Source organism: Vidua chalybeata, chromosome 3 (genome assembly GCF_026979565.1).
Source record: "Vidua chalybeata isolate OUT-0048 chromosome 3, bVidCha1 merged haplotype, whole genome shotgun sequence".
Lineage (NCBI taxonomy): Eukaryota > Metazoa > Chordata > Aves > Passeriformes > Viduidae > Vidua > Vidua chalybeata.
Window position 1 is genome coordinate 48,341,490 of NC_071532.1, and position 27,654 is coordinate 48,369,143.

General features: G+C 39.6%; 1 protein-coding gene across 6 annotated transcripts; it reads left to right on the forward strand.

Moving 5' to 3' along the window:
* The first annotated feature begins 3,103 nt into the window (after positions 1 to 3,103).
* Positions 3,104 to 20,449, forward strand: FBXO30 (F-box protein 30). 6 transcript variants are annotated; one of them, XM_053938853.1, is made up of 5 exons: positions 4,033 to 4,124; positions 6,345 to 6,436; positions 7,769 to 7,873; positions 14,577 to 16,662; positions 17,516 to 20,449. In XM_053938853.1, exons 4-5 carry the CDS (start codon positions 14,593 to 14,595, stop codon positions 17,717 to 17,719), a joined length of 2,274 nt encoding a protein of 757 aa, XP_053794828.1. In that variant the 5' UTR covers positions 4,033 to 4,124; positions 6,345 to 6,436; positions 7,769 to 7,873; positions 14,577 to 14,592; the 3' UTR covers positions 17,720 to 20,449. The 6 variants fall into 6 exon arrangements, with proteins under 6 accessions (XP_053794827.1, XP_053794830.1, XP_053794826.1 ...); XM_053938852.1 differs by lacking the exons at positions 4,033 to 4,124; positions 6,345 to 6,436 and adding an exon at positions 3,104 to 3,276; XM_053938851.1 differs by lacking the exons at positions 4,033 to 4,124; positions 6,345 to 6,436 and adding an exon at positions 3,303 to 3,772.
* Positions 20,450 to 27,654: the final 7,205 nt, after the last annotated feature.

Here is a 27,654-nt window from a genome sequence, read left to right on the forward strand (position 1 = left end):
ACCCACTGCAGCTCTAATGGTTGTAACTAGGTAGGTGGGCAATTATGCTGACATTGAAACATGTGACCCCACAGGGCAGATTTTCCAAACAAGAAATCCTTCTTATGCTACAGACAGAACAGAATGAAACAACACAAAATCCCAAAATTCATTAGCTTATCAAGCAACTCCTCTTATAATCGATGTTCCAGACATTTTAAAATATCAACTCAAAAAGCTTTAAAAAAGGTATTATTATGATTACTATGCAACTTCAAGTCTCTAGGCTACTTAATAGCCTTTTTTTTTTTAATGACAAAGCACCTTTTTAAAGAGAGTCTGCTTGAAAAGTTATAACCATAAAGGCATTAAAGTAAGTATCAGATATTTTGATGGGCTTAGGTTGAAAACACAGGCTCAAGAGCTGCAAAAAACTTCTTTTGAGGTCTCTGTTGTTTGGAAACATCCTGCTGTCAAAGCTGTGCAGTGCAAATTGCATATGTGGCTTTGTGGGCAGATCTCAGCTGTTTATTTTTACATGTTGCTAAATACGAACACTCGCACATTAGTAAATCTACTTGCAAATGGATTTCGGAAACACTTGAAATTTGTTTTCCCGCTCTGTATCTCCATGTTGAAAGAATTTCCAGACATAAATACCCATCAGTGAAAAGTGACTGTGATAGTTCGAATTTGAAATTAGAAAATGGTTAAATAATTCACATTTCGTAGAAAGTGACAGCAAACAAATTGCACTACCCACAAATTTAGGAATAAATGTGGTTTATTTCACATACAGCCACTCGCTTACAGGAGATTATTTGCACACCTCAGGAACTGCCTTGGCATTTGATGTAGACTTTACTTCAGATAAAGGGAAAGACACAAATCACACTGCCTCAAGAATTTACACTTCACTCTTCTGTTGGCTTCAGTGACAGTGTCATGTACAGAACAATAGTGGACCAGACATGGATATTCATTGTCCATTTATGAGTAACCAGAATGAAGTTTCAGTCATTTTGGATTTAAGCCAGTAGAAAATAACCCCTCCAGTGGTTCACCCAGTGAATCCTCAAAGAGCTCCTGGTTTGTAGGTCAGTGGTACTAGCCAAATTGTATGATTAAAACTCGCCTGTTTACCTTAAACAGCAGTTCATGAGAATGATGATGATTGTCAGGTGGGGTACCATGGAATAGCTCTAGGACCATAAGCAAGTATATGCACCAAAGCATTAGAGAAAAAAACAGATTGTTCCCTGAATGACCAGACAAGTCTCAGCTGAGGTATGAGAAAGAAAATCCAAGCCACAGAAATTCATTCTTCTAACTCAAAAGAAGCAATTAAAATAAAAAAACCTGCTTCTGTCATAGAAGCTCACTTCCAGCACAGAGCCAGCCAGCCACAAAAGCACTGCAACAGCCTGTGTAATTAATACCTCAGCCAGCCAGCGAGCACACTGCACTGTGGTGAGAGTAAACAGCGGAGTAACCTCACCTGTCCCACAGCAGGCATTGCCAGTAAGAGGCAGTTGTGAAAACCAGTGACTGTCTGCATGGATTCTGCCCAGCAATTTATATAATTGTCTGATGAGCAGATGAAACAATTCTGCTTGGCTTCTCTGAATCATGATGCCAATCCCTACCATCTTCTGGAGCTCACTTGGCTAGATTAATATATACAGATCCTATAATCAAACCTATGAGGGGGAAAAAGGGCCTGTCCTCAGGATCAAGGAAGATCAAGGCTGTCATATAAGGGTGGGGCAATCCTGAGAGTGCTTATTATAGGAAGTGCTAGCAATGATGCCTCAATATTAAGGTCATCTTACATTTTGTCTTACACAGCTAACATGCAAATTATCTCTTACACCTTTCCTTTGTGATCTCTAAAAGTAGGAAAAAATAAGACTCTTCTAAGATGATAAATATCAAACTTGAAATAGTCACATTTTTATTTACGCCTCACACCTGAGTTAGGTGCTGAGAGATTGAGAGGATCTATTTGGCCAGCTCTTAAACATGTATAACTTCTCTCCAACAGAAATCTACACAAATAGCAAGGAAATAAGGTCTTCAGAAGCTGCATGCAGACCAAAAAGGTCTTCCTGGAAGTTTAAAGAAAAAATAATTTCTTGTCAATTAACTAATCTCCTTGCTCTGTATCTTCTGTGGCCACAACATATCTAGCTATACATTTAATATTTTCCCTCTGAAAAAAGGGCATGGTCCAAATTAAACTGCTTTTTTCCCTCAAGACTGTTAAGACACACTGCAGCCCCTTAAAACATGGCATGCATATGAGGAATAAGAACCCGTACAGGGGTAACGCCCTGTATAACCCCTACTTAGCTACAGCCCCTTAAAGGACTGGCTTCCACAGGCTGGAGGGTAGAACCTGCAAAGGAAGGCTCAGCAACCAGCTCAGCAACCAGCACCTGAGGGTGCAAGGCTAAGTTTCTGGGAATAAAGTTCTGGACCATAAGTCTGACACACTCCAAGAAAGGTCTTAGAGAAGTACTACCAGTAACACCAAAAGGCATACTGTGGTGTTACGGATGGCTAGCAGGAAAGGTTTTGTTGAGGTAACAGCTTTAGCAAGGCCCAGTGCCCGTAGAGGCCCCGAAAAGGTGACTTCGGTTACAGGATGGATTGTAGTGGTGGTGGATCTACGCTAGAACCAAGGCTGGTGATCTGGCCCCAGGCGAGCGGAGTGGGGCTGTCTGGACCCAAGGCAGCAGCCGTGCTCGCCGTGCTACCGCCTGCACAGGAGGGTTCGGGAGAGCTGCCGGAGGGAGCAGTGACCCCAGGGCCAGGGCACGGGCTGCCAGCCGGGCCGGGCCGGGCCGGGCCGGGCCGGGCCGGGCGCGCAGCCCCGAGGCCGCGGCGCGCTCCCAGTCCCACACGCCGCTCCCGGCCGCGGCCGCCTCCGCGCACGCGCCCGGGGGGCGGAGGGGGGGGGGGGCATGGGGAGCGCGCGCGCGACATCCGGGCACCCCGCCCCCTCCGCCGAGGGGGAACGGGGCCGCGCCGGCGCGCGCGCGCCCCTGGGCCCCGCCCCGCGCGCTCGCTGGCCCTGTCCCTGGCACGCGCGCGCGCGGCCGGCGGGGGCGCGGCCGGAGCGGGGCCGCGCCGGGAGCCCCGCGGGCGGCGAGGCCGGGCAGCGAGAGGCGGAGCGAAGCGAAGCGAAGAGAAGCGGACCGAGTGCGGCGGCGGCCCGAGCCCGGCGGGGGGAAAGTCCGAGGCGCGGCGCAGGCTCTCGTGCCTGCTCGCCTGCCTGCGGATCGACGCGGACGGGTGAGCCGCCGCCGCTGCTGTCCGCGAGTGGCAGGGAGAGCCGGGCCCTGCGTCCCTTCTGGGGCCGCGCCCGCTGCCCGGCAGCCGGGCGGTAAACAAATGGCGGCCCGGCGGGGGCCCGAGCGCCCGGGGGCGTCTCCCCGCCGCCACCCCTGACGGGTCGCGGCTGGAAGAGGCCGCGGGGGGGCTCTCGATGTGCGGCTCGGCCGGCGTCGCCTCCTCCTCGCCCGTACCCCGAGGGGCCCGGAGCGCCGGCTGTCTGCCGGCCGTGCCGGGCCATGTAGGGTGGCCGCTGCCGCCGGGCCCGCGGGTGGCGGCGGACCGAGCTGTGCCGCGGCCGCTTCCTCTGACCCCGCCGTGCTGCCAGCGCTGTCGGGGTGTCGCGATTGCACGTGGGAAGGGCGTAGGGCCGGGGTCTGCCTGGGGCTGTGGAGACCGCAGTCGGAGAGTCGCCTTTCTGCGTGAAAGGAGGGGGAAGAAAGCTAATAATCCAGAGGTATTGCTGAAATTCTTCTCTAATCCCCCGTGGTTGTGTTATTTCGAGTAGATGTGTTCAGACCGTGCAAGAGAGGTGATGTTTTCTCTCAGTCCCTTTTTTTAATGGCAGCTTTTTGACGTGCGGAGGAGCCTTTGTTTCCCTCCTTTATGAAGGTAACGAGGGTTGCGTGGTTGTACTCCTGTAACCCCACGGGTCGGCAATCAGAAGCGTACAGGGAGATGACAGCAGCTTGTTGAACGGCTCGCGTCTTGGAACAGTTCTGTGGCCTCACTTCCAAAAGTTCTAGCGTCGCTGTTGTTCGCGGCAGGTCTTCCAAATTCTTCAGGGAAATAACCCGTGGGCTGGAGAGGTGGCTTTCTTTTGTTCTGTGGAGCTCTACTCGGATTTGATTGAGGAGCTTTTCATAATCCTTGTTTCCGTTTCACTGATTGTGTTGTTAATAATGCCAGAGAGGTGTTTGTTAGCATACTAGTCCAAACCCAGTGCCCCTGAAGTAACAGCCTCACCTTGCTTGTGCTAGCACTTATGGCAAGATATCTCCTCTGCTTTATCAAGAATTGGTGTGGAGTACTTGGTGGTTAAGTCCTTTACCTGGAAACCTGCTGCCTTCTGCTTCACGTTGATGTGATACACCTTAACTTGTTCTGTGATTTGGGGGGTTAAGGTGCATGCATCCAGTTTGAGGAGGATGTTAGTTTTTTATGACCTTCCCCTCTGCACCCCTCTCCCAGAAGTACAAAATATATTAGAAGAACTTTGTTGGTAAGCAAGTTGAGTACCTGGAGTACTGAAAAATGCACTGGCAGCTTTACTCTGTCTTCAACCCTGTATGCAAGTAAATATCTATGTGGAATTTCTCCATAGTGGTCAAGTTTAATTGAAAGAAGAAATAGATTAGAGGGAGTGAATTGGGATTGTATTGCAAGATGAGACTTTTTGTGGGGTCTCTTCTCTCATTTGCTTCCAAAGTTAGAAGGTGTTAGAGAACAGGAGAATCCCAGCAGGATGGGCAAAAGCAGTGTTTTTACTCTGCTTCCTGAATATTCTTTCTTCTGCACTAAATTCTTTGTTTATGCAATTAATTTCTTAAATTTGGGTTATATTTCCCTTGCCTCCTACTTCAAAGTTAGAAGTCTAATGGGCAAAATAAATGCTGCATTTAACAAGCAATATCTGTTTGGAAAGCTTCTGGACAAGATTTCTGCTTGGTTTTATACAGCCAGGTTTTTAGGTTGTAAAAAGTGTCTACAACAGAGGGTGTAGTCTACCACTTTGTGAAGAAGAAAGCATATGGTTATTAATCTTCAAATGAGTTCTTGTGGCTGCTGCAGATTTCAGCTGTGTAAGAAACCCATTTTGCCTTCAGTCCAATTGAACTAAAAGGAGCAAAATTTCCCTCATATTGATAGGCCTATTTCTTTGGTGGGCTCTATCTAAAAGGAGGCAAATGCTGTTTGCCTCTGGCAATGAGATCCACTGGAATAAAGATGGGAGCAGGGAATCATGTATAGTCATCATTGTACTGGTGACAATTTCCCTTCAGTTTCCTTATCTGCATAATGAGAATAAAGATAATGTGTCTGTTGGTGGGATGGTTAGATTGTATAAGGGGTGGTTAGTATTCCTGAACTGACCACAAAGAAATGAATATTTACATTATTGATGGTTACAGAGAAACCTGTGTAAGCTGTCCTAAAAATGTCAGGACACTGTCTAGTCTCAATACTGAATGAAGGAAAAAGACTGAAAAACCTTGTAATATAAAGTAGTCTGAAACAGGCCAAGAGAGTTAAAATGGCAGGGGAGCTCTAGATTCTGACTTTGCAAGCTACTGTTTTTAATTGTTTCTGATGCAACACTTGGTGTTTTATTATAATCTTTCAGTGATTTTTTTAATGCTGTTTGACACTTCAGGACCCTGCAAACCCCTACAGTCAGTACAACATCCAGTTGAGTAGATCGTGTTGTTTCTTAAGAAATGTCAAACATTGATCTGAGCTCTTAATGTGAGATCATGGTGAAAAAATGATAGGTCTAAACTTAAGACTTTAGAATGAGAGGCATGGTGAGGTAAGTTTCTGAGTGATATAGTTACAGCTGTTCATGTAAAACTTTATGTAGTGGCTCAGGCTGGGTGTGATACCTGGTTCAGGCTTTTTGCTGCAGAGGTGCTGAAAGGTAGATGTTGTTTTGTTGAAATTCAGGCTTTTATTTGTCTATTTAGAAACATCTCTAGTACAAACTGTAGTTTTCCAAAAGTCTGCTTGACAGAGAAATTTGTTGGTGTGATAGATTAATTGCAAATAGGATCTTTATAGGAGTGTGCTTTATTGGCAAAGCTTTAATGTTCTTACAAAACCTTGTTTTGTCTGAGTCACTGTTGTCCCAGATAAGGAATGTGTTTGGATAGGATCGTTCAGCTGGAGTCCTTGGGCAAAAAGAAGTAACATCAAGCCTGTTGACATTTGGAAAAGGTGGTCTAAATGATATTAGAGATAACAAATTGATGAATAATTGTATGTCCTAAAACCCTGTACAAACATGTAGTGAAGATGTTTGTGTTTTCCAGTTATTCATTCATGTCAGAAACATACTGAAAGAGCTGGTATAACATGCTCACTGTGAGATATATTCCGAGTTTTCTGTTGTCAACTGTTTGAGGTAGGTGAGATTTTGTTTAGATGATTGTTTTATTTAAAACTATCTTTTTTTTTTTTATGGTTTTGTTGGTTTTAAAACCAAGCAGCTTGGAAGGGGAAAAAGCCTGACAGTTGCTTCAAAAAGTGTCTTTCATTTGATAAGAAAGGGGAATACCTGAAAATAGAATGAAGTTGTTAAAACTTTGTCTTATCAAATATTTTTGTTTTACTTAAAATTTTTCAAAATATTTTGAGACAAACTCCCATCATTTCTACCTCAGTGTAATCTGATGAGGAATCCTTGTGGGTATATCTGTTAATTTTTTTGTGTACTCTGTATTTTGCTACATATTAGTCAGGCCATTGTCTACTAACAAGGATGTATTTTTAACAGAAAAGATAATATGGACAAAATACATGACAGTGCATTTCAGTGTTGGAGAGAAATTGCTTTCATAGTCCATTTACTTTAAAGTTGCTTTCTCATTTTGCTATGGGACCTGGTTAAACTTGTGTAGTAAGACCTGAAACAGTATGTTAATGAGATGTTTGGCCTGATTCTGTAAGAATGCAGAGGTCAGGAATTCTTCGGCAGGAGCATGTATGAATTAAAATATTACGTAAGAAGGATTTATTTTTGGTTTCATTTGGGTGGTTAAAACTATCTACTGTAATACAGAATGCTTTGTTTTTTTCCAGTAGTTACTGAGAAATAGCTTATTTTCTCTCCTGCTTTTCTGGAGGATTTGTGAGTTGTATTGGGATAAGAATATCATTGTTCCTTTGGGCATATCACCTTGGTTTCACATCTCTCAAGTTTTTGTGGTAATCCTTGGGAATGAAAGAATGGAAGAAGCATCTTGTTACAGTAAAAAGCTTTTTAATAGTAAGCAACTGCTTAATAAGTTCCCATGTATGAAGATTGAAGATGGACAAATTTTAACTGGACTAAAATGCAGTTTGTAAACAAATCAAACTTTATTTATTTATTTTAGTTCTCCAGCTGTTGCAATCTTTCATACAAGTTTGTTTTTTTTTTTCCTGAAATGGTCAGAGCAGTGAATTAAGTGCAGTAGCTCAGAATAATAACTTCTAATAATCTCTTGCAGCCTTAAATATAATTAGGTTACCATCCAGTGTGACTAACAGCTAGCAATAAGCTAAAATGACAGAACTTAGGTTGTACTTGTGAAGTCTTTTAAAAACTTGTTTATATTCCCATAAAATCTACAAAAAAATGTCAGTGTTTGTAGCCCAAGACTGCGTAAGTGCATGACCTTTCAGGGGATTGTACATACACAAAGTAATGTCTACACCTGAAATGAAACCTTACTTCTGATCTCATTTCTTGCAGAATCTGCAGCAATCGAGGAGTCATACTGTGTTCAAGTTCAGAAGTGCTTTACACATGAACTCTACTGGCTCTCTAGCTGATTCTGCCCTGTCACCATCTCAACAGGTAGAGTGCTTTTGTGCCTGAGCCATGCAGCAAGTGTAGCTGTTCTTTGTGTGGTTGTCCTGTGTCCGTGCATGGCCAAAGGCACATTGAGGTCTTTGGGTTTCTTCTCTGGGAAATCTGTCAAGGAAGCAAGAATGCATGGCAGATCTGTCACAAAAGTACTCTAAAGAAAAGCCTGGTAGTTTTGCTTTTGATTTTTAGCACTCTTTTTAACTGAGTTTAACAGGGATAGAAGACAGTGTTCTGTCATTTCATCAGAGCTTCTGTTCTAAAATGTAACAAAGCCAGACAGGTACGGCATCAGTGGAGGGTCCACTTCAGTCAAAGCAGTATTTTGCTTTGGCTCTTTTCCCCTTGAATTCTATTTTTTTTTTTTTTTTTCAGCTGCAATGATTTGGGAGGAAATAATTTCACTGTATTCTCTGAATGGTAGGAAGATAGTTTGCCACTTGGAAGAAAAGATATCTGGGGCAGGGGCAGACGGGGAAAAATCTTCTTTATAAGGTTGGCATAAAAAAAGTTGTAATTCCTTGTAATTCTAGAGTTCATTATTTTTGCTGTAGTTAGAGGTTTCTTTCTTTTTTTTTTTGGTCTGGTTTGTTTGTGAGGTGGATAGGTAACTTTGATTTATGCTTTAAAAAGCAGTTAATATATATTCCTTCGATGCTAGACCACTGATAAAACTAGAATCTTTCCAGAAGTATATGTCCCCCAGAGGGGGTTTTTTCTTGCAGTAAAAAGCCATGTTTTAGTGTAACCTTTTTCTGTCTCTTTTGTGTAATACATAATAATAGCTGTAGACTATGATGGTAATGGTTGCAGTAGCGTCCTGCTTACATAGTAGTTTAGGCTCTAGTAATAGGAGCTCTTTTCTTGTTTTCACTGATTAACAATAAATTTATGTAAACTGGTTCTAGTATGTTCAGTATGTGCAGTCACTACCAGCCCGGGAAGATGCTCTCGTCTTTGTTGTGGATGAATTTATATTTGAGATTGCAGTGAACACTCATCCATCCAACTGTTTTGAATATAGTTTTAGTTTCCCTGGTCTTCCTTGTTGTAACAGAAATCAGAGTTGTCCTGATGAACTTAGGGGTAGGGGGTGGTAATTAGTATTGTGTAAGGTTGAGAAATTATGTTTGGCATCTGAAAGAGGAGCTCCTGACAGAAACCTGGGAAAATCATGGAAGATACTCAGCTGTCTCTTCTGATGCCTTGGACTGGCTACCTTGAACAGAAGCTAGACAGACTTAGTGAATAAAGTGACTATTTATTAAAGGCCTTTAACAGATACACCTTGGGCAGTGCAGGAGCCTCGCAGAGGCTTGTACCCATGGATGATAGTCACGAGTTTTTCGGGCACATACAAGTTTAGTCCGTTTGCATATCAGGGGTTAATTGTCCAATTACAGCTTCAGGTAATGAAGTCACACTCCCCTAGTTTGCTCCCCGCCAATTTATTTTGTTTATACTTTTTGGGCCTGAGGCTGAGATTATCACCTTGGTTCTCAGGCCTGAAAGGATTGTTTTGTCAGGCCAAACTGTAATGAGAGCTTACTAATACTCCATATGAAGTTCAGAGTTATACGTTAATGCAGTACAGGATCTGAAAAATATAAAAGCTAAAACTTCAGTTCTGCAGTTCCCAAAACAAAAGGGATTTTTTTAGTATGGTTTGCATGTATTTGCTTGTGGGTGGATTTGGATGCTCCTGGGAGTTTAAACCTGTAGTACAGCTTGTGTGTGTCTAGTCTTCTACTTGAAGCAGTAATTTAAGAACCTGTTGGTCTAATCAGTTGAATTTGATAGAAGAGTCTTAAAGGTAGTTGAGCTTTATAGGTTTGATGAATAATAGGGGGCTGTGTAATGGAGGGCTCCAATAGCAGTAATGGTTGCTGTAATTTCCTGTCTTAGTGGCCCCAAAGTATTCATATAGGAGAGAGTGAGTAAGCAGGCTTTGGATTTGATAATACTAAGTACAGTTCTTGTGGTATAGAAGAAAGTGAGAGCTCACACTTCCAGCTGAAGCATTGTGTGTGTCTGAAACCCTTATTATGCTATTTTAATGTTTGTGTTACAACAGCAACTGGAAATCACGTGGCTGTAGCAGCTGGAATTTTAATCCTTTTAATTATGACAGATTTTCAAAGCATGTTCTGGCTGATTTAGTCAGCTGACTGTATAGTATGTACAATAACATCAAGTGATGGCACAAATTCTGAGAGCAGTGGTCACCTCACTGGAACGGGATGTATTTTTAGGTTTCTCTGCTAGTAACAGTCAAGTGTATGTACTTCAGCACCCTGAACTGAAGGAACTGAAGCTGGTTGCTGACACTACATTATCAGAAAAGGACAGCTGTTCGTTCTTGCTGTAGTCATTGATCTGACACTATCTTCTGACCATATTGTGACAAGGAACACAGTGGGATATAAACTCTGTAAATATTGGTGTTTTAACAACAGGTATTTTTCTTTATGTTAGCAATGACCTTCCTTGTTAGCCCTTTCAGTTTGCTGTATTAGAGGAAATAAAAGGACTTGTTACCTCCAAGGAAAGTTTTCTTTATCTCCCCTTTACCCAACAGGTTTTTTCTTTACAAAGCAGTATTTGGGAAGAGGGTGGTTCTTGTTCTCAGTATAGTACTAATGATATATTAGTCGTGGTTCTGTAATGGGAAATTATTCATATGTGAATGCTCTTAATCTATGAATAAAAGAGGTGCTAAGTTCTGTGGTTTACAAAGTTAGCTTACAAAATAGAGTGAGTCATGGTCATTTGCTGATTAATCAGTGTGCTAATTCTTGAGGTCTTATCTATTTATTTTACCAGTTTGATAGGGTCATTTATTTTTTTTTCCTTTGGACTTAATTTGCAATTTAAGAATTGAATTATATCAGAAGCCTGAAGTAGTTCAAGCAGTCCAGGACCTCATGGCTGCCCAAAACAGCTATGGAATTTGAAACTCAAGTATTAAAATTAAAAATGCATAGAAGGACATTTAATATATTTAAAGAGACTTTGTAGTAACTTCTAAATAAAATGCAACATTCTGACTAAATTGAAATTTTGCAGGTGGTGCTGATGAGTTAAGGCTTGTAAGCACATCACGGAATTTTAGTGAATGTTCTGCTGATGGTCTACTGATGTCTGAAGATATTTTAAATTATATGTTTAGAAAATGAGCCAAAGGATTTGAATTTTAAGCTAAATGGCAACTAATATCAAGCTTCTTGGTAACCAGTAAAATTCTTATTTATAGAAACTGAGAGAAAAAGTTACTTCAGCTATTTAATTGATTTTGTGCATAACTGTTTCTTGATAAAACCAACTTGAAGCATCTGTAACAGAGCAAATTGGCATTTAGCTATTGATACAACTTGGTCTTTTGGTGTCAGCTTTGGCTTTCACACACTGTCTGTTAGTGATATTTGATGTTTTGACCAGATTTTGTTTCCTTCTTACTTTGAAAGGTCATTTGCTTATATGCAATAATTAAGTTTTGGTGAATATTAGCTTATGAGTGAAAGGAGTTCAGGAGCCTGAGAAAAGCCAGTATCATTGTGCAACTCAGGTTTCACAATCTGACTTGTAAAGACCAAGATAGTGTGCTGGGGAGGAGGATGTTTTACTGTCTTAATAGAATGTTCTGTGTAAGGCTATTTAAAGATACTATTTAATGATGGTTGACTAATTTAGGGTATGTCTCCAGAAATGGTGCAAGCAAACACGAGCTCAGTTTGTGTTCTGAGCTGCTGCATGTGGGCCAGCTTTGGCCTAGAAGCAGTAGAATAGTGCTGGTTTAGCAGTGTGTGCTATTTTTCCATAATTGACATATGTCCCCTTTCTGGGTTAAGTAAAGGTGGCTCATCTGCCTTGCCCAAAATCAGTAAAATTTTGGCCCAGATTGCTGTCATGCGACACATCTTGACATGATCTGATGGTGTTGATGTGAAATTTCCCACTGAAGTCCAAGTGTCACAGTCAGTATGGAATGGGCTACAGACAGCCATGAGGGTCTGGAAAAGATATGTTTTTGCACCTGCTCCACATGCCGGGTCGTGCCCGGTGCAGAGCCATGCGGTGGCAGCTCGCAGGACAGCCCAGGCCTGCCTCTCCCTCCTGTGGAGGAACATGCCCACTCCTGTGGGTGTCCTGTGAGTCTTGACAGCACTGCCCCCAGGCTGCTGTCAGTCTGTGCCCAGCTTTTCCACCCTGTGGGAAAGGGCATTGGCAGCTCATGACATGAGTGCCCTCTTTTCACCTGGGGTACTGTCAGGTGGATGGTGAAGCTGCTCAAAAGGGTGAGAGCGTCCATAACACTCACAGTGAGGCAGAGATGATCTTGGGTGCCCTCATGGGCAGGTGAGACCTGTGCAGCTGAGCCCAGTTAGCAACACCCTGTCCCATCCTAAGAGAGTCATAGGTACTTGTGCCCTGAACACACCCACATGCTGCTCTCCCAGTGGCTTACTTCTGGCCAGCTTGAAATGAGCAGGTTGTTGCTTTATGGGAGCAGGACTTGGTTTAGGTAGATGAAGCAGGGGCTGGGCTCTCAAAAGGCTCTGGCATTATAAACTAACAATTGTCGTTTTCAGTGCTATTTCCATTTTGTCTTATGCACTTTAAAAGACACACATAACCTGAGAGCTTCCTTTTGATCTCTATTCACCTGTTGACTTGAGAAGAAGTAGCTTGGTTTCAGTATTGATGGAAATTTCTGAGATTTTCTTCGGTCTAGCAACAGGCCACAGTATTTGGCAGGAATTACTCAGGAGAGGGCTTTGCTGGAAGAACTAAAATTGTCTTCAGAGAAGTCAAATAATTTTTTCATTCTTTACTGAACATGTTTAATCTCTTTGTAGTAGATGCTATCTGACTTAATTTGCAAGTCAAAAGCAGGTTGTGTGCCTGAGATGTTTGCAAAAATGTTGAACAAGTCAGTCACTGAGTCCAATGACTGATACACTTGAAACTTACTGTTACTCAGTATATAAATGCTAAGGTATGGTGGGGGAAATTCAGCTGTGTTTTGCCTGCTAAGTGTAGCACATATGCCTTTTTGTTAAAAGTGTTCAGGAGAGTGGGTGGCTAAAATATTTAAGTTATCCAAATTACGATGCATGGGGGGATGAGGACTGATTGCTACTTAAAGTTGGCATGAATTTCAAAGCATTATAAAAGAATACAAGTAAGTGAAGTGTCACGTATATTTCTGTTTTTTAAGTTATTTAAGGTGGAGTGTCTAAAATGCACTTTTGATTCCTTTTGCCTTCAGTTTCAAGAGAAAGTTTTCTTTTTACAGTTTAGAGTAATTTTAATTTAAGAAGGTTTAATGCATTAAACCTGAAGTGTTTAGTCTAAAGACAATGCGTGAGAGCAGCACTTGTTAGCAGAATAAGGAACCATTTTTATTAAGCTTAAATTCTTTGAGCATTTTATTTCTCAAGAAAATTGCTAGAGGGGGAGGAGTAAGGAAAAGATGGAATGAGCAATGTATTTTTGAAACAGTATTTTTGAGATTTGGCTCTGTGCAAGTCATTCACTGATACCTCTGAACTTTAATCTGTACTCATCACTTCTGAGAGGGAGTTTGTAAGAGCATAGGAGAGAGCTTTGTAACTTGTGTGGGCCTGCACTCCAGTTGGACAGCAGTTCCAGACTTTCTCAAAGTATGATACAAAGACACAAAGTTTACTCTTCTTTTTTTTTTCTTTTTTCTTTGTTTTTTATTTATTTTTCTACAACAAAGAATTGAATTTTTGTTGGTGTCCATGTGTTGTTGTAGATTGCACCATGGATGTATATTTATTTTGATTTTTATTGCTGTTTGCCCTTGTTATGCAGAGTTGTTGATATCCTTACACTTTGAATTCCTGGTATTGTGATCAGGGTGGCAATGGGATGCATTAAAAATTAGCTTTTGTGGGTTGAAGTGGACATAGGCAACTAAAGTTTTATGTAAATATTTTCAGTGAAATAAAAGGACTTACTTAATATGTAGTGTAATTATGTAGTATTATTTGCTACCCTTGTACAACAACTACTGTAGAAAATAAATGAAGGGCTGTAGGCTTTAGATGAAGAAAAAGAGTGAAGAGCTGTTGTAAAGGACTGCAGTCTGTCAGAAGCAGGGAGTGGGAAGAGAATGGGACATGGCGTGGAATTGAGATGCTCTCTGAAGGCTGCAGATTGCCCTAAGCAGAATGCAAGAAGAGGGTGTCAGCAGCTTAGGTGGGAGCAGGCAGCCTCTGTTTAATTTAGAGAATTGGACATGAGGATGAATCTGGTTTCCTTTATTTTGTCTCTTTATTCTGTGTAATTGTATCATTTATAATTGTTGTTGGCTGTAAGTAGTTGGTTATATAGTCAAAGGTCATGCTTTGTTTTTCATGGAATGATATTTTTGCAATGAGCAGGGAAAAGGTGCTTTTCCACAGTGAAGGATTATACAACATTTTTTACTTAAGTTACATATATTAGGCCTGGTAAATAAATGCACAGACTATGTTCTGGGCTCTGATACAAATGTATATTTTTAATTTTCAGTTTAACTTTTAAGCACCAATTCTTTGAAATAAGATGTTACTTGTTTTCTTAAAATGTCTACTGATCAAGCATGCAAAACTGCAAATAGTAGCTAGTAAATATTAACAATATTGAGTCAATATTCTATTCTGTTGTCTCCTCTCTCTTTACTCAGAATTGGATTTGCAGTCATGGAGGAACATCAGCAACACTTGCACTGTGTGAACTGTGTCAGCCGTCGTTGTATGACCAGACCAGAGCCGGGCATTTCCTGTGATTTGATTGGCTGCCCCTTGGTTTGTGGAGCAGTTTTTCACTCATGTAAAGCTGAGGAACATCGCATGTTATGTCCACTTGAAAGAGTGCCTTGTTTGAATAGTGGCTTTGGATGTCCCTTCATAGTAGCCCGAAATAAAATTGCTGATCATCTAGAAGTTTGTCCTGCAAGTGTGGTATGTTGTACCATGGAGTGGAATAGATGGCCAGTCAGTTATGCTGACCGAAAGTCTTATGAAAACCTGAGTAAAGATGTTGATGAAGTGGAGCAGCTAGATATGGCTTTAGCTCTTCAAGACCAGCGCATGTTATTAGAATCACTTAAAGTAGCAACTATGATGTCAAAAGCAGGTGATCAAACACCAGAATCCAGAGAGCAAACCTCTGTCAAATCAAGTGCCCCCGATACAGTGCATACGAATGGTTTGATGCCTGTAGATGAAGAGTCCTATGGTGCACTTTATCAAGCTACTGTAGAAACAACGAGGAGTTTAGCTGCTGCTCTGGATATCCTGAACACTGCTACGAGGGACATTGGTATGTTAAGTTCAAACCTCTGCATTTCACCACATGAAATGAAAGAAGATCCGAGGATTAAAGAACAAGCTTCTAGTGGCATTATTCAGGATAAAAAGTCTGACTCTGAAAATCCAGATGAAGATGTAGGAGCGGTTGGGGGAATTAACTTTGATAGCATGAGTCAAAATTCACAAATGGAGCAAAATGGTTCTTGTGATATTTGTTATGATGTAGTGCAAAACCATGACTTAAATTTAAACCTCAGTAACTCCTCACTTTTGTGTAATGGCTTTCATGTAGAAAATGAATGTTCAAAGGTGTTGGACCACAGTGAAGATCTTGGTATATCAAATTCAAAACCGTCCAGTGTAGCAAATGGTGAATGTACTGCATTTCATGATGATGAAGCATTACAGTCTTGTGGCTCCTGCCCTGTAACAGCACAAGTTGAAGTAATACCAGCTGATCACTTAGTTAATGGCAATGCTAGTCATGTACTACTTCCCCATAATGCTAATGAAGAAGAAATGTTAGAGAGACAAGTAGAGCAAGAAAGATTGAGAAACATAGATGCATTTTCACTTTTACGGCATCGATCGTACAGATTCCTTGTTAACCATTATTGGTCAACCCCAAAAGAAGACAAAGCTGTTGATACATCAGATTTGGAGATAACAGAAGATCCTATGGGTCTTCAGGGAATTGATCTAATCACTGCAGCTCTGTTGTTTTGCCTAGGAGATTCTCCCGGAGGTAGGGGGATATCAGAAAGTCGCGCTGTCGATGTGTATCATGTTGACTTTGGGACCCAAACATTTTCTCTCCCATCTGCTATACTGGCCACAAATACAATGGTGGGGGAAATAGCTTCAGCTTCTGCATGTGATCATGCCAACCCACAGCTCTCAAATCCAAGTCCATTCCAGACCCTTGGATTGGATTTGGTATTGGAATATGTGGCTAGATACCAAACAAAACAGCGTTCAATGTTTACATTTGTTTGTGGACAGTTGTTTAGAAGGAATGAATTTTCATCGCATTTTAAGAATGTGCATGGAGACATTCATGCTGGCCTTAATGGCTGGATGGAGCAGAGGTGTCCTTTGGCATATTATGGGTGCACATATTCTCAACGAAGGTTTTGCCCTTCAACACAAGGGGCAAAAATTATTCATGACCGCCACTTACGGTCATTTGGAGTTCAGCCTTGTATATCCACAGTATTAGTAGAACCAGCAAAAAGCTGCTTAATTGGACTACACAATGACCATCTGAGTAGTCTACCTTTTGAGGTGCTGCAGCATATTGCTAGTTTTCTAGATGGCTTTAGTTTATGTCAGCTTTCAAGAGTGTCACGTTTAATGAGAGATGTGTGTGGAAGCTTACTTCAAGCACGTGGAATGGTGATACTGCTTTGGGAGAAGAGAAAGTGCCCAGAAGGAAGTTCTTGGCAGGTAAAAGAAAAGGTAAGTAGTTTTTTGTTTTTGTTTTTTTTTTTTTTTTTTGAAGGTCAAAGTGAAAGTATTACCTTGTTCCCGTTTCTGCTTTTTCTCTTAATATTATGCCTGTTACTACTGGATTTTGGTATAATAACCTTACAAGAAAGAGATTGTTGTACAGAAAAAGTAAAAATTGCAGAAGGTTGTCTCAGTCTTCTCCACACTTGGAGAAATAGAAGTAGTATCTGTCTAGTTTTTGCTGGATATATGTAAATTAACTTCTGTTATTTCCAGTATTTTAAAATGTTATAAGATTACTTCATGATTTGCTTTAAGATCAGTATTCCATAGAAGTGGTAAAGCTGCCTACAAAGTTTGCTTTTCTTGCCTGTGTAGTGTTTAGAGCAATTTTTTTTTTCAAACCTGTTGAGATCGTATCTATTGCCTTGGTACTGAATGCCTCAAATATTGAAATAATATAAAACCTTAGGATGACCTTTGTGTAATACAGTTTTTGCCATTCTCCCCACCCCAAACTGCAGAGTATTTGCAGCACTCATTTGGAGCTGCAGAAGTTGATAAGACACAAACTGTTGTGGCTGGTCTTTAAATACCTTGTAATTTAACTTCTTATTGTATCTATTTTGGGGACACAAAAAATATTGCCTTTGTTTCTTCCCAGTGTTCAGAGTTGTCTTGGAGTCTGAATCAGCCTGGGGCAAACAATACTGAGTTCTGTATAGTGTATTTTTGTCACGTTGACAAAAATAGTATGAGTTATTGACATTACCTGAAGGTTCTGTAGCACAAGGGTGTAATTTTCTGCTCTGAGTTCAGATATCTTAAAACACCGTGAGCCTAAGTGCAGCTTATTTCCTAGGTTTGGCGCTTCAGTACAGCCTTTTGTACTGTGAATGAGTGGAAATTTGCTGACATTGTGAGCATGGCTGACCACTTGAAGAAGTGTAGCTACAACGCTGTGGAGAGAAGAGAGGAGGCTGTGCCGCTGCCATGCATGTGTGTGACGCGAGAGCTCACCAAGGAGGGACGGTCACTGCGCTCTGTTTTGAAACCAGTACTTTAAGTACTGCAGCCACTCCAATTGCACATACACTCAAGCACCTGATATAACCTCGGTAATATTATAAGACACTTTATTAATGTACTAAAGATACTTTCTAGCTAAATCTACTCTGTCACTGTGTATATAAGGTTTGAAGTGACATTTATTTTTTATAATACTGTTTAGCTGGAAAGTAATGAAAGTTGCCTTAACGTTTGAAAAATTCGGAACTTGCTGGACAGGGTAGTTTTATCTAACTTATGTAATTTAAGAACAAAATCCTAAAGTGTGTTTTCTGATTCACTGGTGCCCATGTAGCTGTTGACTGATAACATTTCAAAAATGGCCTCTAAATGGTATCCACATTTGGATAGGAAACACTGAATTGTAGTGAGAGAAAAGTCCTGTCCAAATCCTGTACCTTCTGTGTCTGGTCTTTTTTTTTAAACAAATTATAATCCAAATATTTGAAATATAAGGAAGAATTCAAAACTTTATAATAGATGTCTCAAACACAGCTTTTAAGCACATTTTTTCTCATGAAATCAGTGTTCTACTGCTCTTCTTAGTTAACAGGTGATCTAGGAGCAGCTTTTTTAAAAAAAAGAAAGGTTTTTTAGGAATGTTCTAAGTGAACTCAGATTTACAGCAGCTTAATTTTTAGTACAACTTTGTTTTGACATGTCAACAATTGCTGTTTTTTCTTCTGAACTCTTAACAGTTGTTTTACTTCTGGGAGCAAAACTTTAGAGCTAAAACCATGGAATATTAGTTTTTACTTTCACACCTAAAATTATATCAATGTCAAATGTTCAGAATTTTTTTCCTTGTCCTGCAGTTGGTTGAGGGTTAAATTGCTTGAGCAGTCAGAAATTCAAAGTATGTGATGAACAGTTACAAATTTATAGTGCAGCTAATGAAAGGGCTTTACTTGTTCTGTGGTATTGTGACCTGTATTGTCTCCTTTTCTGTTAATTTGTTTATAAAAATGCTGCTTTTTTAAGGAGCATTTTAAATTACTGGTATGTATAGCAAATGTATCATCTTCATAAGATGAGACATGATTTGTTAATTGCATAAGGCATATCAGAAATGTTATGTTAATCCACATTTGTTAAACCAATAACTCCAATTTGCTTCTAGTCTTCCATAAGAAAAGATCTTACAAAGTGTTTGTGAACAGAAAATACATGCTATGAAAAATGGCCTGGTATAGCAAAAAGTTTAATAACTTGAACTGACTTTTCAACTTGTTTGTATTACTGTCGGTGTCTCCAGCCTGTTGCACTTAGCAACTGTGCCACAAAACTAAAACAGAAACAGACCAGAGCTCGGAACAATGAAATACAATGTGTATTTCCATTATAGGGAAAAAAAAAGAGATTAGTAAGGAGGAGATGTTTACAAAAATGGCTAAATTTATTACTTGTAATTTCTGTACTGGACACTTGTTTATGGCTAATCTGGCTGCAGTTCACAGCTTTGGTATCTGTACATTTCCCATTCTGGATTCTGTCCAGCTAAACATTCACTGCCTTTTTTTTCTATTCAGAATGCTACAGGTGCCCAGAAAAAAAAAAAAAAAAAAAAAAACCAAAAAGAAACCTAGTTCTTCAGTGCCATGAGTTGAAATTATAAGAACTCAAATAGCAGCTTTGCCTGGATCTTCAAACTGCATGTTCTCATTCCCCAACTTCTCTTCTTTGTTGTGTAAAGAGAAGAAAGGAGTAAACCCTCTACAGAAGTTAGCAACATTTGCAGTAATTCTTAGCTGTTACCACAGTTATCTGGAAAGGAGAATCTAGATTCAAGTACAGATCTGACTATACCAACTGGGTTTTAGGGAGGAATCTTATACCCCCAGCCTGGTTCTTCGAATTCATTGAAATGTTCATTACCCTCAAATTCTTCAGTACAAGGCAGGAGACAACTTTCATCAGTTCTTGTCTTTCAGCTCTAATGGCTCCTTGCTGCTGCTCTCCAGTGTTTAAAATTAGTTGTGTGACTGGAAGGATCCTGAAAGTTGAGGAGATAATGCTCACATTTATGGCTAAATCTACTTCAAAACATCTGTCTTGGGTTACTGGTATTTTTTAGTGAGCAATGTGGTGGCTTTGGTACTCTGCATTCTTTGTAAATTCCCAGAACCCTGATAAGTACGGTAGACAGGCACGTGTCTTGGTGCTTATGGAAAGGAGGATGTTCAGGTAGAGGAACTTGCTTGTAGCACAGTGCAGAACTGCATTTAAAGTATCATCAGTTGTTGATCTATTAAAATGAACTTCTAAAGTACTCTTTTTAAGAAACAACACTATTTCTCAATACATGCACTTTTATTTTCAAATGTAGATACAGGCTTTTTTGTTAAATTAGTTTATTTTTTATGAGAATCCAGAGCTATTAAAATATCAATGTTGTAAACAACATACCTGCCTTGTAAACTGCTCCAAATGCAGAAATACAGTATACTTAGGATAAAACTTTTTTTTTTACACTGCTATGCAGTTTGTAAAACATGTATGGTGTGTAGTCAGTCTATCAAAATGTGACCTGTTCACATTTGCCCTTGAATTTTAAAAATGTCATATCCCTTTCCTGGTACATGTTCCGTACAGCATATATAGACAGCTGTTCCAGACTTTCTTTTACTTGATACCACATTGCTACTTTGTTTAAAATATTATGTTTTCAATCATTATGCAATATTTTTTTCAATGTCTGTTGAAATCTTAATAAAACTTTTGGAGTTGCTCTTTTAGTATGATTGTATTTTCTTTAAAGCTCATCCCCAGCCTTTGGGTGTTCAAGCATGGTGCTCATTGCCTGCCTATAAGGATTCCAGTAAGTACTTGAAAAGTAAAGTTACATATGGGAAGCTATTTACAAACTTTCAAACATAATTTGGAAATTCTTAATATTTATACAGATTTCAGTATGATGATTGGTTATTCATTTTCAGATTATCTACCCATTTCTATTGCTTTGGTCTATTATGCAGCATAGATTCCCTTCCACAATTAAAGATTTGAGTACATAACATTGAAGATACATATTTGTAGCTTGTAGGTTTGTTCTAACTGATTTTTCTGAATAATAAATTGGAAAGATTATCTGATCAATATGATACGCTGCTGGTTTGCAAAGAACATTTTCAGTGTGTTGTTCCGTGAGTAAAGCTTCTTTTAGAAAGTTGTTGGTTAGAATAGTACAGAAACAAAAATTTAAGGTGTTTAGATTTCAGACTGCTTATGGAATGGCAAAATATAAAACATCATTAAATAGAGGACGGCTCAGCAATTGATGTTTTGCCCTGACAATCGCTAATACTGGCATACTAATAGTCTTTACAAATGAAAATGGTACCCATACTGCACTAAGTTCAATCTTAAAAACTTGTGATTATTTCACTTTTTAGACAGACTACATTTTGGTTTTCTCTCTCCATAACTGGATTAGATATTCTGCTGTGTAAGGAAATATTTTTCTTTAACTTTCCTGGTGCTTAAAGTATTGTAGGGGATTTGCCTGTGTTTTAGGTTGTTTTTTCTGAGATTACTAATGCTAAACTTCTTCTGTGCTGCATGTAATTTTCTAAAATGAGATTTAAGTTCAGTGGACAGTTCAATGCCTGCTGTAATATCCCATTTAAATTCCTTCAGTCAGAATGTCTGTTCAGGCAGCTTTGATCATCTTCAGATGAGCAGAACCTAGCAGTTGTTTACAGCACTGAGAAAAAAGTAGTAATCAGATAGGATTAATAAAAAGTTATGGCATGTAAATCAGAGCTTGAAGAATGGGAGTCTCATGCTGTGACTTTTTGGCATGTGGTGAATATTGAAGCAATAATCCAAACTGGAGAGGGAAACTGAATGAAGAGATAGAATAACTCAGGCATTGAGTCCCAGCATATACAGACTCCTCTGAGAGACTGTGTGAGAATGCTGGGAGTTTGACTTGTACATGCTGCAGCTGTGCTTCAGTGGGGATTTATCAGTTTTTCCATAATAGCAGGGGCTATCCTGCTGCTACTTGTGCTTTAATGTGCTTTAGTTGTAAACTGTCTCCAAGCACTGCTTACATTCCTGAATTAAATATTAGTTAAGTTGAATGCAGTCGTCACTACTGAATGCAAGGTATGTATTTGATGTGGATTCTACATGCTGGTGGTATCAGAGGCAGTATTTGGTAAGACTAATAGAAAAGTAAGGTCCTTCAGAGACAAAGGATCCATCTGCTTGGTTTTTATTGATATCTGCCAGACAAAGAGACCAAAAATGTGTTAGGGAATGTGAGGAGTACGACTGATAGCGTTCAGTATAGCTCACTAATGACCTGGTAGTCAGGTAAACATTATTAATCAGCATTAGATGCAGTATGATGGCAAAAGTCCACACCTCTGCCATTTTGACAGACTAAATTCTGTGACACATGCAGCAGTAGATATACAGCCTCCTTACAGCCTCAGGTAGTAGGAAAAAAACATAGACAGACTTTTAACTGCAAAATATAGGAAAGCTAGAATTTCATTAGGGCTAGATTTGTACAGTGGATCAGGAAAATGTGATTTCTGCCTTGAGGCTATTTCAGTATTCTGGTTCTGAGTTTCGTCCTAAACTGGGCTGACATTTAGATATTTATCTAAATCATAAAATGAACAAGCTGCAGGAAAACAGTAGTAGGAAAAGATGAAATGACCTCACAAAATTGTTTCAGTTTCATAGTATCATAATGTTGTATTGAACCGAGACTTTTAAAAGATTTTAAAGAAAGGAACAGAAAAAATAGATTGATACATGTTTTCATTTAACATTTGCCTTTTTTTTTCATCCTAATCTATGTTTTCAAGTATGTAATAGCTGAGCTACCTTCAAGTTTTTTGTGATTTAAAAAGAGGCAATTGTGCTAGTAAAATGAAAGTTGGGTTGCATTAGCATTCATAGCACAGGGGTAGGCTGCAGGACAAAACTAATCTCATTATGTGACTGGTTAACAAATGAACAATCAACAACCTGGTATGGACCTCATTGGACTTTGTTCAGAAGTGTTAATGTTTGATTGTTATGTGTTGTGTAATCATCTGAATATTGTTTTCTCTTTAGTATTTTAATTATATAGTTGTGTTCCATGTGTGATTCTGGAGGCCTTTGCAGCAAACAGGAAACAGTATGCTGTTTACAGAGATTTGAACCTTGGTTAAGGTAAGGTATTAGTGCTGTGAACTGTGACAGCTGTTTATGAGCATCAGCTGTCCAGAGTTTCACATCATTGTGTATTTGAAGAGAAGGGATGGCCGGATGCTGTGTTGCCTAAGCAAGGTGGCTTTACTTACAAGCAAGATGTTTATAAGGTACAGCACTGGGCATGTGTTTTTTAATGTACAGATGGGTAGCATATTCTTGAATGAACAATGCAGTAAGACTACTGAGTAGATGGGATTGCATACAACAAAAATTGCTTCCATATTTTGTGATAAAACAGATAAAACCTGCATCTTTGGCATCAGTTAAATGGAGTTTTAACTTGTAATCATATTTTTCAGCTGATGGCCTTTTGGAGACACACACAAGTCTTTATATTAAAGGTTAGAACCAACCAACCAAGAAAAAGACCCCACACCAAAAAGAAACCTACCCCAACAACTGGAAAAATCCTCAGTGATATATTTTTTTAATGTATAAACAGTGTTGATTAATGGTTGTTAGGAGAACCTGGGAAGTAAATAGAAAATTCACTTTCTATATTTTGTTCAAATAAAATCTCCTGCACATAGATAAGCAAGTGCATCTTTTTAGTGAAAAACAAAGCCAAACCAAAACACATTTACAAAAGCTGTATGATTGGCAATATGACTTTTCTACTGTCCTTTTGAGTTTCAGGTGAAACTTCAATGATCCCAAATTTGCTAATTTTACCATCCAGAGAGGGAGGAAGCTCTTTGAGAAGAGACTGTGAAAAACACTTTGTAGCAGCTGTGAGAGAAGAGTGACAAAAACGTGAGAGAAACAGCCCTGCAGACACAAAGGGTTAGGGGCAGGAGATCCCTGGTGCGGGAACAGAGATTCCCCTGCAACCTGTGGAAAAGACCATGGTAACTCAGGTCATTCCTCTAGCCCATGGAGGACTGCAGAGAAACAGGTATCAGCTCTGCAGCCAGTGACGGACCAGCAGGGTGTAGGTGGATCTACTTTGAGGGGAGCTGCAGTCTGTGGAAAGCTCCCACAGGATATGGCTTCTGGCAGGAGATGTCATCCATGGAAGAGAGTCTATGCAGGAGCAGGTTTTATGGCTACTACATTAACTAGTCCCAGAATAACACACAGAAACCTGTGTAAATTAGTTACCTTGTGTAGAGGTGTGGTAAATAAGGTTGGCCAGAACATCCATAGATGAAATAAAATGTAAGTAAGAAATCATTGAAATAAGTGGAGAATATGGAGTAATTTATGGTTTTGACAGTTAAGGTAAATCATAACTGCTCTTTAATGTTGCTCTGACCACACATATGCTCTCGGCAAAAGTGAATTTAAAAACCACTGCTCTAAAGGTAGGGCACAGCCTGCCTTTGGAACATTCTGTTTGAACTTTAAGCCACTCTTGGTTGACAGCAATTGAACAACTTACTGTTAACTATGGTACTTAGTGAGAACACACAAAGTGAATGAGTATTCCCTGGCAGCTGTGGTGACCTAGCAGAGCTTGGGGAAAGCTTAACGAGTGGCCAACTGATGCATGCCATGTGACATCAGATCTCAAGCAAAGTACCTGATGGTTGTATGAAGATCATATGAGCATGTTTTTATTCCATATTTTGACCAGGTTAGAGTGACTACTTGCATCCATAGTGGTAAAGTTTTGAAGTTGTGCTCAAGCTGAAATTATCTGGGGACTCGCCCATAGTAAGGGTTAGCAGCCCCCAGACACATGTGACCACACAGCTTGTAATTGTAATTGTTCTCATGAACTTATCCATAATGCAACTTGTAAGGAAAAAAAGTCACTGTTTATTGATATATGGATCATATAGATCTAATCACATTTAAATTAAGTGAGATACTAAACCTATGACTATAGTAATTCTTCGAAGTCCACGTAGAGTTAATTTTATGCTTAGTTGGATCAATGTGTCAAATGAATTGGTTTCTGTCTCCTTGAATGTATGCAGGTAGTAATGTTTGAACAAATATGTGGTACAGCAAAGCAAATATTAATAAATGCAAAATAAAACCACTCATTCTCTCGTGGTATAGACATAAACCTTACCAGAACTTAGGAAAGACTTACCAGTGACTACCAGATGGATTTACTATATACATGACAACTTCTCATAGATTTTGAGTAGTTTTGGTTTCAGTAGAACAATCTGAAGTTTGTTAGCTTATGTGTTACACATATTCATGGCATAGACATTTGTACATGTTCACATTCTGTGATATGACAACACTGTTACTAAATTCACGTAAAGAGGTGTTTGTGGGAAAATGAGTGGATTCATTTGACTCCCGTGCAATTTTCAGGCTGTTCTAATCCAGGTCACATGAGTTGCTGCTTAAAATACATCTCAGTTCTAAACCGAAGTACTAACTCTCCAGGTCTGAAATAACCCCTTCTAGGTAATAGTGTGCCATTCATCCATCACTCTCTGGTCCATTGCTATGAAACAATTCAGTAGCTTTCCCTTTCTTTAGGTCTCTAGTTGATGACTTGTCCCTAAAGAAAAGGCTGTTGTATTTGCAAGCATTTCTGAGTGGCAGAGAATTACAGTTTTCAAAAAAAATTTATATGGTACCCAAATCAGTTGCTGAAGTTTAATAGTCCCCTTTACATTTTGAGCTGATTGTTTGTGAGCTTTAATGAAATCCACAGAGCTTCGCAAAAAACACAGCTGAGGGAAGCAGTAGAAAAAGGATCAGTCTCTCTTGGTGTCTGTGTCGTTCAGACAGGGAAGAGCTTCTTTGCAATATTTCCCTTTTCCTTAATTTCTCTAGTTTTCTTGGCGTTGTTCAAAAAAGAATAATATCCCACTGGCTGTTCCTACTGAGACACTTAATCCACGGTCATACTAATGTAAATTATGTATCTAAAAGACCATTTTGCATAGCTTTATACACAGCAGTTTTATTTTCATAAAGTCTTAAGTTAAAACTTCCACCTATGTTAAATACCCATGGCTTAAAATAGGTGGTCTGAAAGCACAGAAAATGAAATATATGTTTCTGGAGGTATATAATCCTTTATGTGGTAATAAAATCAAAGGAGGGTGTGGATTTATCTGTTACCTCTCAAAAAGTCTTAGCTTTTGACTTCCAAAAAAAGAATGGTTTTGCTAGAGTCACTTTGAATCTTTCTGCTAGCAAAGGCACTGACAGTCAGTGCTTTTTTTTTTCATGCTTTTTAAATATGAAGAGAGGAAAACCTACCTTGTGAGGTTTAGTGTTTAACACAGTTAGAGAACCTAATTTGAGTAAGATTAGTTTAACTTTCCCAACAAAGACATGGAGACCAAAATGATAGGAATACTGGTTTGTCTCTCTCCTTAAAAATATAAAAAGGAAAAGCATTAGAAGGTAGATATAATTGAGTTGCTACAACACAATGTGCCACCTTGGCTCAGTTACTTTTGGAGGCAATTAACGATGGGCTCAGCTCTTGCTGTGTTAGATCTAAAAAAGTCTAAGTCTCATGCTTGTTTGGCATAGGATCCTTCTGGAATCAGATACTGATGTTGCTATGCTGCAGATGGTTGTTTAGTACAGATGTGGATCAGTCTGTGATTGCCACCTCTCCTGCAGTACTTGGCTTTGAGCATGCTGTAGCAAGGATTGTTCCACTGGTCACACATGGCAACAGGCTTGATTATTTTTTTTTTCATTGATGCTAATAACTTGCCAGACTGTTAACTTCCAACCCACAGGAGGATGGCTGATAGAGACAAACAAGTATCTGCAGTGACTAAGGGAGCATGGAGATCAACATGCAAATACTAAATGTGTCTTTTGTGTTCATAATCACTCTTCAGAGCGCTGTCAATTAGTTTAGCTTATTATTTTATAGATAGAATTTATGTACTTTGAAAGCAGTGTGTGTACAGCTGAAAGCGAGGTAGTTCAGAAAGCAAAGGTAAGACAAGTGCTCTGATATACTTGGAACCCACAGTCAGTACCTCATGTAATACACTTGTATTCTGGTGAAGAGGAACTGTGCAATAACACTGGTCAAATTCACCACGCCAGAAGTGATACTCTCAGAATTTCTGATTATGGAAGCAACAGATTGAGTTATCACACCACAGTCTTTGCAAAATGCTGAAGGATAGTTTGTTTGATGTGTCATTTAATGCAGTTCAGGGTAGTGAACACTAGCAATATCATGGATCATAAAGGTAAAGTTATTTTATTTGCATATTGATACTTACAGTCATAGTGAAAAAGCAGAGCTTAATTGTTGCTTTCAGTTTAAAGCAATTAAAATGTGGATGCTTCCAAAGGAAATCTAATAGTGGCACATCAAGTGCTTCACTGTGCTGCTCCTGTCAATCCAGACTGGCCATCATGCCAGTCTAACAGCTCAATTAGCTCCTTAGAAATATTTTAGCCAGTGGGATAGCTGTATTTGGTAATAAATTTAAATTACTCATAAATATGTGCGGTGTAAAAAACCTCTTTGTTAAATAAGATTATGTTCTTGAGAACTCGGAACATGATTTTCTACTACATGCTACAAAGAATTGTTAGTTGGCTGACAGGAACTCAAAAGTGCTTGAAGTTTGCATGGAACTAGTTCCAACAATCCCTATATAAATGTATTTTTAAAAACTCCCATTTCATTGTTTTATGGGCAGGAACCTAAAAAGTGAGAGATCAGATCAGGATTTATTCTACAAGTTTCACAGACACGGAATTTGTTATCAAGGAAAAACTAATTCTGATAATTTAAGAAAATAATTCCACTTACCTGGA